The sequence below is a fragment of the Moschus berezovskii genome, chromosome 21 (genome assembly GCF_049115385.1).
Source record: "Moschus berezovskii isolate FMDL1 chromosome 21, NW_MosBer_1.0, whole genome shotgun sequence".
Taxonomy (NCBI): Eukaryota; Metazoa; Chordata; class Mammalia; order Artiodactyla; family Moschidae; genus Moschus; species Moschus berezovskii.
The window spans coordinates 8986027-9005798 of record NC_142480.1 but is presented as its reverse complement, the minus strand read 5'-3'; the positions used below and the strand labels follow the sequence as shown (position 1 = coordinate 9005798).

General features: G+C 44.3%; 1 protein-coding gene across 2 annotated transcripts in view; it reads left to right on the top strand.

Annotated features, from left to right (window-relative positions):
- AK7 (adenylate kinase 7) overlaps nt 1-19772 on the top strand; it is a 66631-nt gene that overhangs the window by 11479 nt on the left and 35380 nt on the right. Inside the window, exons 3-5 of one of the 2 annotated variants that reach the window (XM_055418495.2) lie at nt 848-956; nt 9715-9809; nt 17471-17581. In XM_055418495.2, the coding sequence (XP_055274470.1) occupies nt 848-956; nt 9715-9809; nt 17471-17581 (315 nt within the window). The remainder of the gene's footprint in view (nt 1-847; nt 957-9714; nt 9810-17470; nt 17582-19772) is intronic. The other variant, XM_055418497.2, reaches the window with a different exon arrangement.

Sequence of the window (19772 nt, the reverse complement as noted above, 5' to 3'; positions counted from 1 at the left end):
GAAATTGGTTTTTTTAACCATTAGAATTTTCTGTATTGCGGGGCTTCCTGGGTGGCTCAGTGGTTAAAGAATCCACCTATTAATGTAGGAGACACAGGTTTGATCCCTGGCCTGGGAAGATCCCACATGCCATGGAGCAACTAAGCCCATGGAGAACCAGAGCCCAGAACTCTAGAGCTCAGGCGCTCCAACTACTGAAGCCCACGCAGTCTAGCACCTGTGCATTGAGAAGCCTGCCCATGGCCATTAGAGATTAGCCCCCACTCTCCAACCTAGAGGAAAACCCACGGAGCAATGAAGACCCAGCACAGCCAAAAATAAGTAATTTTTTTTTAATTCTGTATTTTTTAAATACTCCCAGTTGTCAACTGTGATAAGTTACTTTACATTTCAAGACCAGATTTGTTCCACCTTGAGGATTCTGAAATAATCCACATTAATCACTTATCAGCACTTTCTGAGTCATTCATGATCTATAACGGCTCAAAGAAACTTGCTCAAAGATTGAGTTCATTTTAAATGCCTCACACATTTTCTTCCAGTGTGTTCTAATTCTTCCCTCCTGAATCAGGGTTTAAACAGCAGGCAGAAATAGTACCTAAGATCTTTATGTAATTTTCTTATTCATCTGTTCCCGGCTATTTTCATAAACTTTGTTATTTGAAAACTACACACAGAAGAGAGCCAAGATTTCATTTTAAATAAATAAAAAAAAAAATCCTTCCGTGATTCTTTCTTCCTGTGGGACTATCCAGGCAGCATGTCTCATCTGGAAATTGTCACTCCCATCTAAATATTAAGGTGACATTGCTTCTTGCAACAAATTACTGTCAACTTTCTTTTTCAGGGCATCTCTCGAGAAGACCTTCTCTTGCGCCTGCTGGAATGTGATGTTATCATTTATAACATCACTGAGAACCCCCAGCAAGCGGAGGAAGCCATCTGGGCAGTCTCTGGTCAGTGAGATGATCTCCAGGGGCGGGACTTTCATGCCATATACCTTAGCTAAGAGCCATCCCAGGAACACCAGGCAAATTAGAACTATGGGAGAACTGATCTGAAATTTACCTAAAACAGGAAGTGAGATCAAACTAATGGATATGCCTATGGATAATGTTACAACATACACAGAGGCATATGAAAATACTTAAGAGTTTATGTGAGCAAGAGTCAATTCATACTGGGAATTCCCTGGAGGTCCAGTGGTTAGGACTGTGTGCTTTCACTGCCAAGGGCCTGGGTTCAAATCCTAAGATCCCCACGGCTAGGCAGACAAAAAAAAAAAGAATCGATTCATGTTGGGCAGCACCAAATTCGAAGTGGTTAGGAGCTCCACTAACAGGAGCTAGGGGCAAGACTGAGAAAATCCAGAAGCAATGCAATTATTGATTGGCTACAGCTTAAGTATTAGTCGCTCAGTCATGTCTGACTGGGAGAAGGCAATGGCAACCCCAGTACTCTTGCCTGGAAAATCCCATGGATGGAGAAGCCTGGTAGGCTGCAGTCCATGAGGTCTCCAAGAGTTGGACACAACTGAGTGGCTTCACTTTCACTTTTCACTTTCATGCATTGGAGAAGGAAATGGCAACCCACTCCAGGGTTCTTGCCTAGAGGATCCCAGGGACGGGGGAGCCTGGTGGGCTGCCATCTATGGGGTCGCACAGAGTGGGACACGACTGAAGTGACTTAGCAGCAGCAGCAGCAGCATGTCCGGCTCTTTGTGACCCCATGGACTGTGGCCTGCCAGACTCCTCTACCTGTGGAATTCTCCAGGCAAGAAATACTCGAGTGGGTAGCCATTCCGTCTCCAGGGGATCTAACTGACCCAGGGATCGAACTTGGGTCTCCCACATCGCAGGCAGATTCTTCACCATCTAAGTGACCAGGGAAGAGAAAAGCCAGAAGCATGCAATTATTTGATTGGCTGCAGCTTAAGCATTTCCCTTATTTGGGAGAGTCTATTGACTATTTGTGATTTGTTTCTTTAGGTTTGGGTTTGTTCATCTAGGCTGCTAAGGTGCTAGGCCCACCTCAGTCTAATGGCTTCCTGGCTAAATTAATTTAGCAACAGGTACTCCTGAAGGAGAGAATTTTTTAAATTGAAGTATAGCTGATGTGGTGGTTTAGTTGCTAAGTTGTGTCCGACTCTAGTGACCCCATGGACTGTAGCCTGACAAACTCCTCTGTCCACAAGATTTTCCAGGCAAGAATATTAGAGTGGGTTACCATTTCCTTCTCCAGGGGATCTTCCCAACCCAGGGATCGAACCCAGGTCACCTGCATTGCAGGATTCTTTACTGTCTGAGCTACAGGGAAGCCCAAAATTGATGTACAATGTTATAAAAGTGTACAATGTTATGAGTCACAGTTTTTGAAGGTTATACTCTGCTGCTAAGTCACTTCAGTTGTGTCCGACTCTGTGCGACCCCATGGACGGCAGCCCACCAGGCTCCGCCATCCCTGGGATTCTCCAGGCAAGAACACTGGAGTGGGTTGCCATTTCCTTCTCCATATACTCTACTTATAGTTATTATAAAATGTTGGCTGTATTTCCTCTGTTGCACAATATATCCTTATAGCTTATTTTATACCTAATGTTATTGTTTAGTCACTCAGTCGTGTCTGATTCTTCTCAACCCTATGGACTACAGCACACCAGGCCTCCCTGTCCCTCACCATCTCCTGAAATTTGTCCAAGTTCATGTCCATTACATCGGTGATGCCATCCAGCCATCTCATCCTCTGACGCCCTCTTCTCCTTCTGCCTTCAATCTTTCCCAGCATCAGGGACTTTTCCAATGAGTCAGCTGTTCACATCAGATGACAGAAATACTGGAGCTTCAGGTTCAGCTTCAGTCCTTCCAACGAGAATTCAGGATTGATTTCCCTTAAGATTGACTGGTTTGATCTCCTTGCTGACTAAGGGACTTTCAGCAGTCTTCTCCAGCACCACAGTTGGAAGGCATCAGTGCTTTGGCGCTCTGCCTTTTTCATGGTCCAGCCCTCACAACCATACATGACCACTGGGAAGACCATAGCCTTGATTATACCTAACAGTTTGTACCTTTTAATTCACTACCCTTATCTAGCCTGTCCCTCTTCCCTTTCCCCACTGGTAACCACTAGTTTTTTCTCTAGTTCTGTGAGTCTCCTTTTTTTTTTTTTTTATATTCACTAGTTCGTGTGTTTTTAGATTACACATTTAAGTGATATTAGACAGTATTTGTCCTGCTCTGTCTGACTTATTTTACTCAGCATAGTAAGTTTATCCATGTTGTTACAAATGGCAAAATGTCATTCTTTATAGTTGAGTAGTATTCCAGTGTACACACACACAAATATATCTCTGTCTATATGAATTCTTCTTTATCCCTTCATCTGCTGAAGGGCCTTAGATTGTTTCCATATCTTGGCTATTGTAAAGAATGCTGCTGTGAACATGGGGTATATGTATCATTTTGAATTAGTGTTTTTGTTTTTTCAGATATAGACCCAAGAGTGGAACTGTTGGGTCATGTGATAGTTCTATTTTTAGTTTTTTGTGAGACTTCCATATTGTTTTCCACAGCAGCTGCACCAATGTACATTCCTGGCAACAGTGCACAAGGGTTCCCTTTTCTCCACATCCTCACCAGAATTTGTTATTTGTTCTCTCTTTGATAACAGCCATTCTAAGAGATGCGAGGTGATATCTTATTGTGGTTTTGATTTACGTTTCCTTAGTGATTAGCGACGTTGAGCATCTATTCATGTGTTTGTTGGTCATCTGCATTTCCTCTTTGGAAGAGTATGTATCCCCTTCTGCCCATTTTTAAACTTGTGTTGTCTTTTTTTGATGTTGAGTTAGATGAGCTGTTTATCTATGTTGGACGTTAATCCCTTATTGTTTATACTCATTTACAAATAGCTTCTCCCCATTGGTGCTTTGTCTTCTCGTTTTGTTAGTGGCTGTGCAAAAGCTTTCAAATTTAATTCGGTCCCATTTGTTTATTTTTCTTTTATTTCCTTTGCTTTAGAAGACAGATTAAAAAAATATATTGCTATAATTTGTGTCCAAAAATGTTCTGCCTATGTTTTCCTCTAGGAGTTTTATGGTTTCCAGTATTACAGTTAGGTCCTTAATCCATTTTGAGTTTATTTTTGCATGTGATGTTAGGGGATGTTCTGAGTTCATTCTTTTACATGTAACTGTCCAGTTTTCCCAGCATCATTTGTGGAAGAGACTGTCTTTTTCTCCATCGGGTATTCTTGCCTCCTTTGTCGCAGATTGACTATAAGTGCATGGGCTTATTTCTGGGCTGTCTAGTCTCTGCCACTGGTCTATGTGTTCAAAGAATAGAATATTTTTAATCATTTAAAGAAATGAAACATTAATGTTCGAAATTCAACCTTTGTTGATTCTACAGACACTGTCCAAGGAGGGGGTTTGAATGTATTGGGAAGATACAAAGACAAAAGTGATAACTTGAGGCTTCTGTAGGCCCACAGGAGAGCTAAGGGACTCAGGAGAAACTTTTGTGCAGGACAGAGAATGGCATGTTGCTACACAAGGTATCACGAGATGGATGTGACTTTAGGAGAAAAGGAATTATTTCTAACTCTGCGGATTCGATTTAGTTCAACAGATGTTTCCTGATAGCAGGGGTCGGGAAGGAGTTGCAGAGAACACTTGCATGTTTTAAATGCTTTGAAAAAGGTAAACTCTAAGGAACAAAGTGATGTTTAGCAATTTGATGCTTTGTAATTCATATCCTTATTAAATCCAGAGCAACTGAGCTTATTTGAATTGTCATTCTAGACCAGGAGGACAGCCAAAAACACACAAGCACCTTAATTTGCAGTATTTTTTACTTTTATGTTAGGTGCTTCCCTGGTGGCTCAGACTGTAAAGATTCTTCCTGCAGTGCAGGAGACCCAGGTTCTATCCCTGGGTTGGGAAGATCCCTGGAGGAGGGCATAGCTACCCACTCCAGTACTCTTGCCTGGAGAATTCCACGGACAGAGAAGCCTGGCAAGCTACAGTCCATTGGGTCACAAAGAGTCGGACACAACTGAAAGACTATCATTTACACTTCAATGTTTTCGTTTTTGGCAGATTAGTCCCGGAGTCAGCAAATTTTTCCTGTGAAAGGCCAGATTTTTGGCTTTTCAAGCCAGCTTCTCTGCCACCGAGGCACAAATGCAACTATAGACAAAAATGTAAATGAATGAACTGGGTTGCAATAAAACTTAAAAAAAAATTCCTTTATTTGGCTGCTTCCAGGTCTTAGTTGCAGCATGGGGGATCTAGTTCCCTGACCAAAGATCAAACCCAGGCCTCCGGCTTTGGAAGCACGGAGTCTTATCCACTGGGCCACTAGGGAAGTTCCATTCAACAAAACTTTATTTACAAAAACACTCAGTACCTTGCCAACCCCTGAATAAGAAAATAGAAAAACTGTATTTTGGCTTATTTTCAAAGAAATGGAATGAAGCTTCAGGAATATCTGTACCATATTCAGAGAAATAATGATGGGAAAGTACTCTCTGCGGATGTGCAGAAGTCCTCAGGAGCTTGGAATGTTTGATTTCTCATTTATCACTGTGGGCCTAAGTTTCATTCAGACACAAATCAAAAACATGAGCAATGTGTCATATTTCAGAACAGAGCTTTATAATTGCCTACACCCCACATTTCGTCCCTTTGCAAAGATCGACAGATGATGTATAATTGCACTTTCTAAGATAATTGCACCACCTAAAACAATAATCAGACCTAATGTTTACTGAGTTCTCATTTTGTGCTGGTCTTTGGAAATTGATTTTTTCTATATAATATATACTCAGAGTTTTCCTTAAATTTTAATTCTTTTCTTATATAAAACCTGGATGTATTTCAAAAATTAAAAAAGCACAGGAGGATTTAGAAGAAAAAAATCAATTTCCTGCATTTCTTTTGCATCCCATCCTTACTGCCCCAAAGGAACCTCATTTAACCCACTTGTTCCTTTTAACACACACACACACAAATGCCTGCACTGATGTCCTTTGATTATGAATTTTAGACATTAACCACTGACTTCCTGCTATAACAGATGAGATTCAGCACCTTGTAGGATCCCTCTCACTAATCATCATGGGAACATGGTAGATTTGATCGGGTGGCCTCAGCGTGCAGCGGCTTGGAGCAGGGTTTCAGTTCCCGGCCAGAGATTGAGGTCAATCAAGGCAGTGAGAGCATCTAGTCCTAGCCACTAGACCAGGGGTCAATGACAAGGCCCTGGCCTCCTGGCTTTGCAGAAATGATTCCCATGAAGATGGAGAGTAGTGAAACAAGTAAAATGTTTATTAGGAGGAAAAGAGTACAAGTAAGTGTGGATAGACATGAGTGGACTCAGAGAGGGAGTCTGAGTGCCGCTGAGGTAGTTTTAGTCACTTTTATGGGGCCTTTCTCCTGGGTTTCTTTTGGCCAATCATTTTGATTTGCCAGATTTAGAGTCCATATTTAGTGTATCTCAGGATCCTCCCATGTGTGCGTGCACATCTCTCAGCCAAGATGGAATCCACCGAAGAGGCCTATGGGTAGTGAGCATCACTTACTATGGGGTGGTGCCCTCTTCCTTTCTGACCTCCAGGGAGCCTTTCTGTGTATACTGTGCATACTAAGGGAGGTCTCCTGACTTCAAGAATGAGACAAATGGGTGATCTCTTATCCAGAGTCACTTGGACAGCAAGGAGATCAAACCAAGTCAATCCTAAATGAAATCAGTTCAGTTCAGTTCGGTTGCTCAGTCATGTCCGACTCTTTGTGACCCTATGAACTGCAGCACGCCAGGTCTCCCTGTCCATCGCCAACTCCCGGAGTTCACTCAAACCCATGTCCATTGAGTCGGTGATGACATCCAGCCATCTCATCCTCTGTCATCCGCTTCTCCTCCTGCCTTCAATCTTTCCCAGCATCAGGGTCTTTTCAAATTAGTCAGGTCTTCGCATCAGGTGGTCAAAGTATTGGAGTTTCAGCTTCAACATCAGTCCTTCTAGTGAACACCCAGGACTGATCTCCTTCAGGATGGACTGGTTGGATCTCCTTGCAGTCCAAGGGACTCTCAAGAGTCTTCTCCAACACTATAGTTCAAAAGCATCAGTTCTTCAGTGCTCAGCTTTCTTTATAGTCTCTCACATCCATACATGACCACTGGAAAATCAGCCCTCAATATTCATTGGAAAGACTGATGCTGAAGCTCCAATACTTTGGCCATCTGATGCAAAGAGCCAATTCATTGGAAAAAGACCCTGATGCTGGGAAAGACTGAGGGCAGGAGAAGAAGGGGGTGACAGAGGATGAGATGATTAGATGGCATCACCGACTCAATGGACATGAGTTTGAGCAAACTCAGAGAGATAGTGAAGGACAGGGAAGTCTGGTGTGCTGCATGCAGTTCATGGGGTTGCAAAGAGTTGGACATGACTTAGCAACTGTCAACAACATCAGATCACAGAGAGCAAATTCCCAATTCTGCCCCAGGGGCCCATCTGTCTCCTGCCCCAGGTTCTCAAACTTTGATACCACAATTCTTTTCATGGGGAACTCTGCAATGGCTCAGCAGTAAAGAATCTGCATGCCAGTTCAGGAGATTCAGGAGACTTAGGTTTGATCCTGGGTTTGGGAAGATCCACTGGAGGAGGAAATGGCAACCCACTCCGGTATTCTTGCTTGGAAAATCCCATGGACAGAGGAGCCTGGTGGGCTACAGTCCATGGATTGCAAAGAGTCGGACATGACAGTGAGTTCCACTCCATTCCACTCCAATGCTTAAATGTGTGGAGAGCCCTCCTAGAAAATAACAAACCTTTTGGACACCAAATACTCATGGGTCCAGTCCACCACTATTCTAAATTCCAGTGTCTACAAATTGTTCATAATCAAGCATCGAGGTGTTACCAAAACCCTCTACCTGCAGCCCCCAGCCACTGCTCATGGGCTGCTCTACTCCAGCCAGGGACAGTTGTGGGGATGGAAAATTACTTCTTTCCACAAGGACTTAAGCTAAATAGCACTGCTTTATGTGAAATCATGAGAGGGCCTAGTCCCATAAAAAAAAATTGAAATAATTCTATTTATAGCAACATGGATGGACCTAGAGAATATCATACTAAGTGAAGTAAGTTAGAGAAAGACAAAGATCACATGATATCACTTATATGTGAAAGCCTAAAAAATGTAAATGAATTTATTTGCAAAGTAGAAATAGACTCACAGACACAAAAAATAAACTTATGGTTATGGATTGGATGGCGGGTGGATAACCTAAGAGTTCAGGATTAACATGTACACACTATTATATATAAACTAGATGAACACCGAGGATCTACTCTATAGCACAGAGTTCCATAGTCACGGTCTTGTAATAACCTATAATGGAAAAGATTCTGAAAAAAAGACTTTACAGATATATATTTTGTTTTATTTTTAGTTGCTAAAAGTGTCCAACTCTTTGTGACCCCATGGCTCCTCTGTCCAAGGGATTTCCCAACCAAGACTGCTAGAGTGGGCTGCCATTTCCTTCTCCAGGGATCTTCCCGACCAGGGGATCAAACCTGCATCTCCTGCATTGGCAGACAGATTCTTTACCACTGAGCCACCAGGGAAGCCATATAGGTATAGATGGATACAACTGAATCACTTTGCTGTACATCTGAAGCTAGCATAATATTGAAAATTAGCTATACTTAAATTTTTTAAAAGATTTTTAAAACACAGAGAGGCCTTGCCTTCTGATTCAGGCCTCTCACTCCATTCTCCATGAAGCCAGAGAAGAGGCATAGTGGGGGCCACAGGCCAGACACAGACAACCAGGCTTCTAGAACTGGACTCTGTCCCACGGCTTCATTCCATGATTCTGGGCACATGGGAAGTGTGCTTCCCTTCCCTTATCTATAAAAACAGAGCTGTTAGCATCTACCTCCTGATGGTAAGATTTCAATGTATGTGTGTGTTAGTTGCTCAGTCGTGTCTGACTCTTTGTAACCCCATGGACTGTAGCTTGCCAGGCTCCTCTGTCCATGGAATTCTCTAGACAAGAATATTGGAGTGGGTTGCCATGCCCTCCTCCAGGGGATCTTCCCAACCCAGGGATTGAACCCAATCTCCTGCTTTGAAGGCAGATTCCTTACCATTTGAGCCACCAGGAATTATTCACTAAAGCCCATGAATTGTTCCCATTCATGCCCTGGTGGCTCAGGCAGTAAAGAATCTGCCTGCAATGCAGGAGATACATGTTCCATCCCTGGGTCAGAACGCTCCCCTGGAGGAGGAAAGGGCAACCCAGTCCAGTATTCTTGCCTGGAGAATCCCATGGACAGAGGAGCCTGGTGGGCTACAGTCCATGGAGGTTGCAAAGAGTCGGACAACAACTAAGCGACTACACCACCACCATGTCAGCTCTAATCACTAGTATCAGGAGCCCTCCTGAAGATGGAAGCGCACCGCTGCAAGCCAGGAAATAGGAAGGGGCTGGTTTGTGAGCTGGGCGCTGAGGAAATCTGATGGCTGGAGGGAGGCGGCCAGGAGCAGAGCCTAGGAGGGGCAGTGAGGCGTCAGAGGGGGCGCCCCTTGGTGTAAAGTCGCTGCTTGAAAGAGGAGTCACTTCAAGTCCGGCTGGTGATGGAAAGAGCATAGCATTTTAACACGTTCTGCATGGATGCAAGTAACCACTCCGCTTTTTGGTCCCGCAGCCCTGAATGAAGAAACCAACCATTTCGAAAAGCGGAAGGTGTTTATTTTGGTCTCCACGGTGATGACCTGGGCGCGGTCCAAACTCCTGGACCCGGTAAGTAGTGCGTTAGCTTTTCTTTTATGCAGCATTTCGGTCTCCGTACCTTGTAATCTGCACGCAGAGAGAGCTTTCTATAGTTTTGAATGTGCTTACACTCCTGAACTCTGCCCCTTAAAAAGCACTCTGCAGCGTTCATGGACAGGGAAGGCTGGTGTGCTGCGTGTTAGCCTGCAAACAGTCGGACACGACTGAGCGACCGAACTGAGAGTTCATGGGCTCCAAGCCACTCCATTCCAAGGGGTCACGTTGTTTTACAAGCCCCTGAGAAAGAAGAGGAAAATGCTGCCTACTCAACTGTAGCAAACCTTATCACTTTTTATTTTAAATGTATTTAAAGCGTGCTTTTTTAGACTTACCTATAGGGATTGGGAGTGGGAGGAGACGGGGAAGACAGAGAATGAGATGGCTGCATGGCATCACCAACTCGATGGACATGAGTTTGAGTGAACTCCGGGAGTTGGTGATGGACAGGGAGGCCTGGCGTGCTGTGATTCATGGGGTCGCAAAGGGTCAGACACGACTGAGTGACTGAACTGAACTGAACTGATACCTATATTTTTGTCATGTATATTCCCGTGCGTACATTAAAGGGAAAATATAAGAAAAATACAGTGGTTCTAGTATTCCCCAAACTTCTTCAAACTCAGAGTTCAGGGGCTTCCCTGGTGGTCCGGTGGTTAAGACTCCATGCTCCCAATGCAGGGGTTTGATCCCTGGGGTGGTGCAGTGGTAAAGAATCTGCCTGCCAATGTAGGAGACCCAGGTGACCCAAGTTCAATCCCTGGGTAGAGAAGATCCCCTGGAGGAGGAAATAGGGAACCCATTCCAGTGTTCTTGCCTGGGAAATCCCATGGACGGAGGAGCCTGGCGGGCTACAGTCTGTGGGGTTGCAAAGACTCAGACACGACTGAGTGACTGAGCACACACTTTCCTATAAAGCTGATGTCATCAGACTTGTCCGCTGATATCAGATCTCCATCTGCTGCTCTGTCTCCCTGGCTCTGTGCCTGTGAACTGCCTTTTCATCCCAGTACTGAATCACACTATAATCTTTGAAAAGACATCCTAAAAGGCAATTAGACCAACATGCATAGTACCTAAGTCAGTACAAAGATAATATGTGCTCGAGGTGACCCCAAGGTGACCCAGGCTCCAACGAGGACGGCACGGTGGATGCTTCCTGGCTGAGCACATTGTGATAAGTCAGTGATGACAGGAGACATTCCAATTTCAGAGATGTTAAAATGGGGAAGGAAAAAGGCACATATTAGACTCAATGGAATGCTTTATTTATAACAAGGAAGTATTTAAGCAGTTATCACACTTCTTTTCATCAGAGGTCATTTATTTGTTTAATTCTGTCTCCCTCAGTGGACGCAGAGGTCCTCGAGGGCAGGAACCGGAGGGTTTCTGTCCCTTTCTTGTGAATCTCACTTACCTCCTCCACTTGGTTGCCATCACCTCCTCCACTTGGTTGCCATCGCCTCAAGGAGCAGGCCTGTCACTTTATTCTTGTTGAAGTTCCAACCCTCAGAGTGTCTAGTAAAGCATCTGCTACAAAACAGTCGTTGGTCACTTGACTGGGTGATCATTTTGCTGGCCTGATTGATTGTCCTCACTCCTGCAGTTATTAACAAACTGATGCAGACTTAAGCAAAATGGGGATTTATTGACTCATAACTGAGTAGTCAGACAATGGGCTTCAGGTACAGCTGTATCTAGGGGCTTAAACAGTCCTCAGAACTAACCTACTCTTTGTCTCCCTTCAATTGCTTCTTTTCTTCTCTAGGCTTATTCTCAGGTAAGCTCTCCACTCCTTCTAGCCCCCAGGGGCTTCCAGGCTTATATCCCTAGAGCTTGACTTCTCTTCTCCCTTTAGGCCATGACCCTCCCCAGCTCTGGAATATGCCGTTCTTCCAGGTCTTACATCACAGGCTTAGCCATGAATCAGTCACTGTGACCAGGGGAATGCTGAACTCTGATTGACCAGACGTGTGATCATGCCTTCTAGAGGCAGGAACGGTCAGCCTCCTGAACTAAATAGGCCAAAAGTGGGTAAGAGATGGTTCCTCCAAGGAATATATGGGGAAGTGGCTCCAGTGTTAGCATCTGTGTCCCTGTCGCATGTCCCCATCCTCTCACTGTGGTTTTTTAAAAAAAAGCAAAAACGATTTTTTGTTGTTGTTCAGTCACTCAGTCATGTCTGACTCTTTGCGACCCCATGGACTGCAGCCTCCCTGTCCTTCACCATCTCTCGCAGCTTGCTCAGACTCATGTCCTCTGAGTCAAGGATGCCATCCAGCCATCTCATCCTCTTTTCCCCCTTCTCCTCTTGCCCTCAATCTTCCCTAGCATCAGGGTCTTTTTCAATGAGTCGGCTCTTTGCATCAGGTGGGCAAAGTATTGGAGCTTCAGCTTCAGCGTCAGTCCTTCCAATGGTTATTCAGAGTTGATTTCCTTTAGGATTCACTGGTTTGATCTCCTTGCTGTCCAGGGAACTCTCAAGAGTCTTCTCTAGCACCACAACTTGAAAGCATAAATTATTCAGCTCTCAGGCTTCTTTATGGTCCAACTCTCACACCCATACAAGACTACTGGAAAGACCATGTCTTTGACTATATGGACCCTTGTCAGCTAAGTGCTGTCTCTGCTTTTCAACATGCTGTCTAGGTTTGTCATTGATTTTCTTCCGAGGAGTAAGCATCTTTTAATTTTGTGGCTGTAGTCACAGTCCACAGTGATTTTCGAGGCCAAGAAAATAAAATCTGCTGCTGTTTTCTCGTTTTGTCCATCTATTGGCCATGAAATGATGGGAATAGATGCCATGATCTTAGTTTTTTGAATGTTGAGTTTTAAGCCAGCTTTATCACTCTCCTCTCTCACCTTCATCAAGAGGGCCTTTAGTTCCTCTTCACTTTCTCTCATTTGAGTGGTATTATATGCATATCTGAGGTTGTTGATATTTCTCCCGCTGGTCTTGATTGGAGCTTGAGCTTCACCCAGCCCGGCATTTCTCATGATCTACTCTGCATATAAGGTAAATAAGCAGGGTGATGATATATACAGCCTTAACATACTCCTTTCTCATTTTGAACCTGTCCGTTGTTCCAACTCCAGTTCTATCCAGTCACATGGCCACACCCAACTGCAAGGAAGCCTGGGAGACGCTGTCTAGCTCTGTGCCCAGGAAGTCAGCTGAGTCCAGCTTCCTCTGGGAAGGGCTCATCCCCAATGAAGGGAGACTTAAGCAAGATGCAACCTTTGTCCCTCTGGGGATGTTGTCGTGCCTGGATGTGACACTGAGACTGCTGCCGACAGTCTTCTGTGAGCCTGAAGAGGGAGACCACACACCGAGGGAGACAGGCTTAAAAAGGCATCCAAAGGGCAGGAAGACGCCCATCACACGATGCCTGAAGGCACTCGATTTGGCGTGTTACTCATGGGAGATAATGGATCCTCGCACTTTTGAGGCCATTCTGAGTTTCAGTTTTTGTTATTTGTAGCCAAAAACATCGAAACAAATATAAAACTGCATTTAGTTCAGTTCAGTCGCTCAGTCGCGTCTGACTCTTTGTGACCCCATGAATCACAGCACGCCAGACCTCCCTGTCCATCACCAACTCCCGGAGTTCACCCAAACCCATGTCCATTGAGTCACTGATGCCATCCAACCATCTCATCCTCTGTCGTCCCCTTCTCCTCCTGCCTTCAATCTTTCCCACCATCAGGATCTTTTCAAATAAGTCTGCTCTTCACATCAGGTGGTCAAAATATTGGAGTTTCAGCTTCAGCATCAGTCCTTCCAATGAACACCCAGGACTGATCTCCTTTAGGATGGATTGGTTGGACCTCCTTGCAGTCCAAGGGACTCTCAAGAGTCTTCTCCAACACCACTGTTCAAAAGCATCAATTCTTCTGCACTCAGCTTTCTTTATGGTGCATTTAAGATAGCTTTAATACAAAAGGATAAGTAGAATAGAATATATTCATTTGTAAACATTATACAATTTTAATAAGTTGGAGAATCATAATATACCCAGGTTTTTTCCATAGTATCTGTTTTAGAAGTATAGGGACTTCCTCAGTGGTCCAGCAGTTAAGACTCCATCTTCCAATGCAGAGCGCACAGCTTTGATCCCTGGTTGCAGAACTAAGGTCCCACATGCCATGGGTGCAACCAATAATTTAAAGAAAATAATAAAAGTATAGCTATGTATTTGTTTTTTTTATACTGAGTGAAGTGGGGGGGACCAGAGATAACACTGGCTTAACCAGATAGCCCAGAAGAGCAGATGGGATCTGTCATCACACATACTGACCAGGTGGGAGAAAATAATGACCATGGGGAAAAGAGTCCAGCAAGTGATCCACATGGGGAGTCAAACACATGACCAGTTAAAAAGAGGGTCCCACAGAGTCTTACTGGACAACAGCTTCACCCAAAGTCCTTGAAGAAAAGGGAGGTGACTCTACAGAGTCAGTTCTCCACTTCCTAAGAAGATGAGGCCTATCAGTGAGCCTGTTGATTGTAATGAGGTGTTAATAAGGCAGGCAGTTTCCAGAAATGGCAACACACATCAACATACAACAATAAAAGAGTCCTGGTTTTATGCTGACAATACGGCGACTCATCACTTACTGGAAAAGCAATTGATACAAATGGTTGCAAGAGACTAGAACCTATATGAAAGATGCAGGTTTAAAATATACTTTATTTGTTGTTTGTTTGTAACTTGTGAGATTTAAGGACTAAAGGGAACATAGCCCCACGACCGACAGCAAAGTTTTGAAATGTACAAAGCAGATCTCAGTCCCAACCAGGAACTGGAGGTGGCAGCTCCAAGCCTGCAGCCCAGGATTGGCTAGACTTCACGGGCCCCGTGCAGCTGGCCAGAGGGGGGGGCCCGGCCTCAGTATGCAGAGGGGACACAGACTGGCTGTCCAGACCTGTGACCAGAGAACCAGGTCACCTGAAATGAAACTGTGTCTGTCACTGCCGTAAGGACTGAGGGCGGTACAAGGCCCAGGAGAGGGCACTGGGCAGCCAGTCACAGGGAGCAGGAAGGTCAGTTAGGCAGGCTGGCCACCGTATCACAGTCACCAGGACCAGGGAGACGCCGGGATTCAGTCCATCCTGAAGGCAAAGCTGATTATAGATCCGCTGTGAGTAGGATTGCCACGTGTAGCTAATAAAAATACAGGACACCCAGGTAAATTTAAATTTCAGATAAACTGCAAATAATGAGTCACCTAAGTGTATCTCATGCCCTAAGACATACTCATACTTGAAAAAATATTTGTTTGTCTGACATTCAAATTTAGCTGGGTGTCCTCTGTTTTCTCTGAGCCACCGGGTGTATTTAAGAGGCCAGCTAATTAGATGGCGTGAACTCACTGAGTACCTACTATGGACCCAGAGTTGGGGTGGACTAACTGGATCTCCGCCCCCAGACTCAGTCTCTCTCCCAGCAGTGTCACCGCCGCGCCCACTGCTCGCCTCCTCTCCCTTCCGTCCGTCCGTCAGCTCACCACTCAATTCTGTTAATTCTTCATCCAAAGTGTCTCCTAAATCCATCCTGTTCTCTCTGGATCTGTGGGCTACCAGGATGGCCTCGGAACTGGCAGCGGCCACCACGCCCTTCCAGGGCAGTCTCCAACAAACAGCTTGAGTGATCTTGTTCAAATATAATTCAGATCATGCCATTGCTGTGCAGTCACTAAGTCATGTCTTTGCAGCCCCATGGACGGCAGCATGCCAGGCCTCCCTGTCCACTATCTCCTGGAGTTTGCCCAAGTTCATGTCCATTAAGTCGGTAATGTTATAGTCCTGCTTAAAATGCTGAAAATCCTCCCATGCCTTCTCGTGCCTTTAGAATGAATCTAAACTCCTTTACCTGGTCCACAAGCCCTGGCAGCCGGGCACTGCCTACATCCTCCTCTACAAACCCCCAGCTTGGCTCCATTCATTTCAGCCCTTCTTCCCATTTCTCAAACCTGCCAACAATTGTTCTGCCTCAGGGGTCTCATCCTTGTGTTCGTTCTGCCTCTCTGATTAATTTTGGATAAGCCCTGGACTCAGATGCTTTTGTCTGGTTATTTATCTTAGAGCAGTGTGATGTGATTGGAAGGCATCTGGTTAGACTGTATTTTTTGAAATCCTGGGACTTTCCTGGAGGTCCAGTGGTTAAGACTCTGTGCTTCCATGGCACGGGGCACTGGTTCAATCCATGATCAACAAACTAAGATCCCATATGCTGTACAGCTCGGTCAAAAAAAAAAAATCAGAAATCCTACTCCAAGTAGGACCTCTAAATCTGCATGGATTGGGGAGAAATCTGTACCATGGATTTCAGTTTCTCCATTTATTCTACAGGAAGTTTTTGTTGAACTGTCCCTCAGAGGGACTCTGTAGGAGCGTGAGTTGTGGAGAGATCAAGTGATGAACAGCTCAGTGGACTGTTGGGAAATATTTTCCACTCCTGGTTCTTAGGACAAACTGATATCCTATCTGATGAAGCCAGTTTTTAAAGCCTAAGACACAAACTTGCACAAGGTTATGTTCTAATTAAGATGGGATTGACTTGAGGGAAAAAGGCAGTATGGAAAAGAAGAAAAAAAAGAAGATAAAGCCTCACAATTTAGATTTAAAAAATGAAGCCGCAGGGGACTTCCCTGGTGGTTCAGTGGGTCAGAATCTGCCTGCCAATGCAGGAGACATGGGTTCAGTCCCTGGTTCAGGAAGATTCCCCATGACGAGGAGCAACTAAGCCTATGCACCCCAACTTCTGAGCCCACGTGGCCTAGAGCCTGTGTTCCTCAGCAAGAGAAGCCATGGCGATGAGAAGCCCGTGTACCAAAGCCAGAGAGTAGCCCCCGCTCGCCGCAGCTAGAGAAAAGTCCACGAAGCAACGAAGACCCAGCCCAGCCAAAAATAAATAAAATTAAAAGAGTAAATGAAAATACACACATGTGAAGAACTATTAAGAAATGAGTTTTTTTAAATGTCTTTAGAGAATCACATCTCTACAGAATAAAAGAAGACGTTTAAATTTTAAAATTTTGTTTAGATGAAGTGTGAATGATAGAATTTGGGGAAGTCCCTGGTGGTTCAGTGGTTGGACTCAGCACTCTCACAATCAGGGACCTGGGTTTGATCCCTGGTTGGGGAACTGAAATCTCTCAAGCTTCGAGGTGTGGTCTGAAAAAAAGATAGAATTTGACTAGCTGAAACATTGTCAAGAAAGTTAAGTCACTGTAGAAACAAGCAGTAGTTTTTAGAACACTTTGAGCTTAAAGCAAAGTTTTTTTTCTTCTTTTCCATACTGCCTCTTTCCCTCAAGTCAATTCCATGTTAATACCATACCCTGTGCAAGTTTCTGTCTTAGGCTTTGAAAACTGGCTTCATCAGATAGGATATCAGTTTGTCCTAAGAATCAGGAATGAAAAATATTTCCAGACAGTCCACTGAGCTGTTCATCACTTGGTTTCTCCACAACTCAGGCTCCTATACAGTCCCTCGGAGGAACAGTTCAGCAATTCTTCCTGGAGAATCAAAGGGATAAACTGAAATCCATGGTACAGATTTCCCTAGCATCTTGGGGCTTAGAAGTTTCCATCGCGCTAATGCATGGACTCTGGGCTTTTTTCTCTCATAGGATGACTCTGAGGTCCCATTTACTGAAGAGGATTATCGAAGAAGAAAGCAACACCCTAATTTTCTGAACCACATAAATGCTGAAAAAATGGTTCTCAAATTTGGGAAAAATGTAAGTCTCAAGTAGTAGAACCTTTTGAGTAGGAAAAGCTCTTTTGGAGGCAGCTTGCAATGTGCCTGGTCAGGACCATTCCACATGCTCTGCATACATCATCTTAGCTGGCTCCTATCTCTGCATTTAGGTCCCATGTCTGTACACTCACAGACCTCCAAGCTTCAGGCTCCCTCAGAGAGGCAGTGTCCTGAGCCAAGTTCTGGCCCAGCCCCCTAAGATAGAAGCCTTGTATGGGGTTCTCAGCAGAGCCCAATGTAGATCCAAAGGGTTCGTTGGTCCAGAAGAGGCAAACAACTCAAGAGTGGGGATGTGTGTGTGCATGCCCAAGGTCTTCGTTCCCCAATCAGAGATTGAACCCTGTCCCTTGGCAGTGAAAGCCCCAAATCCTAGCCTCTGGGTTTTCAGGGAATGCCCTCTAAGATGAGGTTTATGTGCACTTTTCAGAGTAGCTGTAAGAAATAAATCAGATAGAGTCTGGGAAAAGGGAAAATGCAGTTTTCTCTTCCTCATTCCCACTTTGGGGCTTCCCAGGTGATTCAGTGGTAAAGAATCTGCCTGCCAATGCAGGGGACGTGGTTCCTGTCCCTAGGTCGGGAAGATCCCCTAAAGAAGGAAATGGCAACCTACTCCAGTATTCTTGCCTGGGAAATCCCATGGACAGAGGAGCCTGATGGGCTACAGTCCATGAGGTCACAAAAGAGTCAGACATGACTTAGCAAATAAACCACAACACGTGGGGTCTAGTTCGCCAGCCGCGCCCCCTGCATTAGGAGCATAGCGTTTGAGCCGCACAGGGAAAGCCCTGTGTACGTACATAATTTTTCTAATTTCACAAATGCAGACTTTGTTGGAAAGAGGTGTCAAGTGGTAGGGAGCTGTGATTGAAACCTGGGTCTGTCAGACACCAAAGCCTGTGGGTTTGGTTATTTTTTTTCCTGACTCCAAAACTCCACCACTCAATAGAGTTGATCTCGACACAACTGTGTCACTGATTGTTGACACACCTCTAGCTGAGAATTCACGTAAACAAAGATAATAGCTTATTAGCCTTCACTTGCAGAAAATTTATCATTTTGAAATCCATATATTGTAAAATTTTTAAATTTCTCTATATCAAAATACATGACAGGGATGCCTTGGTGATGAATAAATAATAACAAGCTAAAAAATTGAGAGATTGCTTACTGTGTACCAGGTACTATGCCAGATGTATTACTTATAGCACCTCATGTAATCCTCATATACCTCATAGGTAATCCTAACAATTTTGTGAATTAAGTGATATTATCATTAGCCTCATTTAACTTATGTAGCATTTATATAGAAGCCCCAAACTTCTAAGTTTCCATCCACTGCTATTATCCCTTCAGTAATGGTATGTAATTATAGTTCTACGGCGACACCTAGTGGTCTCTGAGGATATTACAGTAGGAACTCTGTTCCCAAAGTCAATTTTTTTCTTTTTTACTTTGGCAATACAAACACTGTGAATATGAAATATTTCTAATCCATTTTCTATCCATTAACTTATGATCTTAGCCACATCATTCAACTTTTGGAGTTAAATAGGTAATATAAAAGGGTTTAGACTAGACGATCTAAATTTCTTTTAGCTCCAAATCCTGTATCTATATTGTATTAAACCTGTCCCAATAGAAAATCCATGATTTCTTGGTCACTTATGTCTAAATCACCAGTTGAGAAGGCATGATCACACATGCAAAAATAATGGATGTGAGTGTTAGTTGCTCAGTCGTGCCCAACTCTTTGTGACCCCATGGACTGCAGCCCACCAGGGTCCTCTGTCCATGGAATTTACCAGGTAAGGATACTGGAGTGGGTTGCCATTTCTTCTCCAGGGGACTGTCCCAACCCCGGGATCAAACCCGGGTCTCCTGCACTGCAGGCAGATTCTTTACCGACTGAGCTACGAGGGAAGCCCTTAATGGATGTGAATCACACGCTCAAATGGAGAAATAAGGGAATTCCCTGGTGGCCCAGTGTTTAGGACTCTGCATTTTCACTTCAGGGGCCATGGGTTCAGTCCCTGGTCAGGGAACTAAGATCCAAAGTGCCTGTGTAGTGTAACCATAAATAAATAACATGGAGAAACAGCATCATCTGAATATCTTTTTTTAATTATAAAAACATGACATATGGCCCATGCTCTAAATGACACAATCAACAT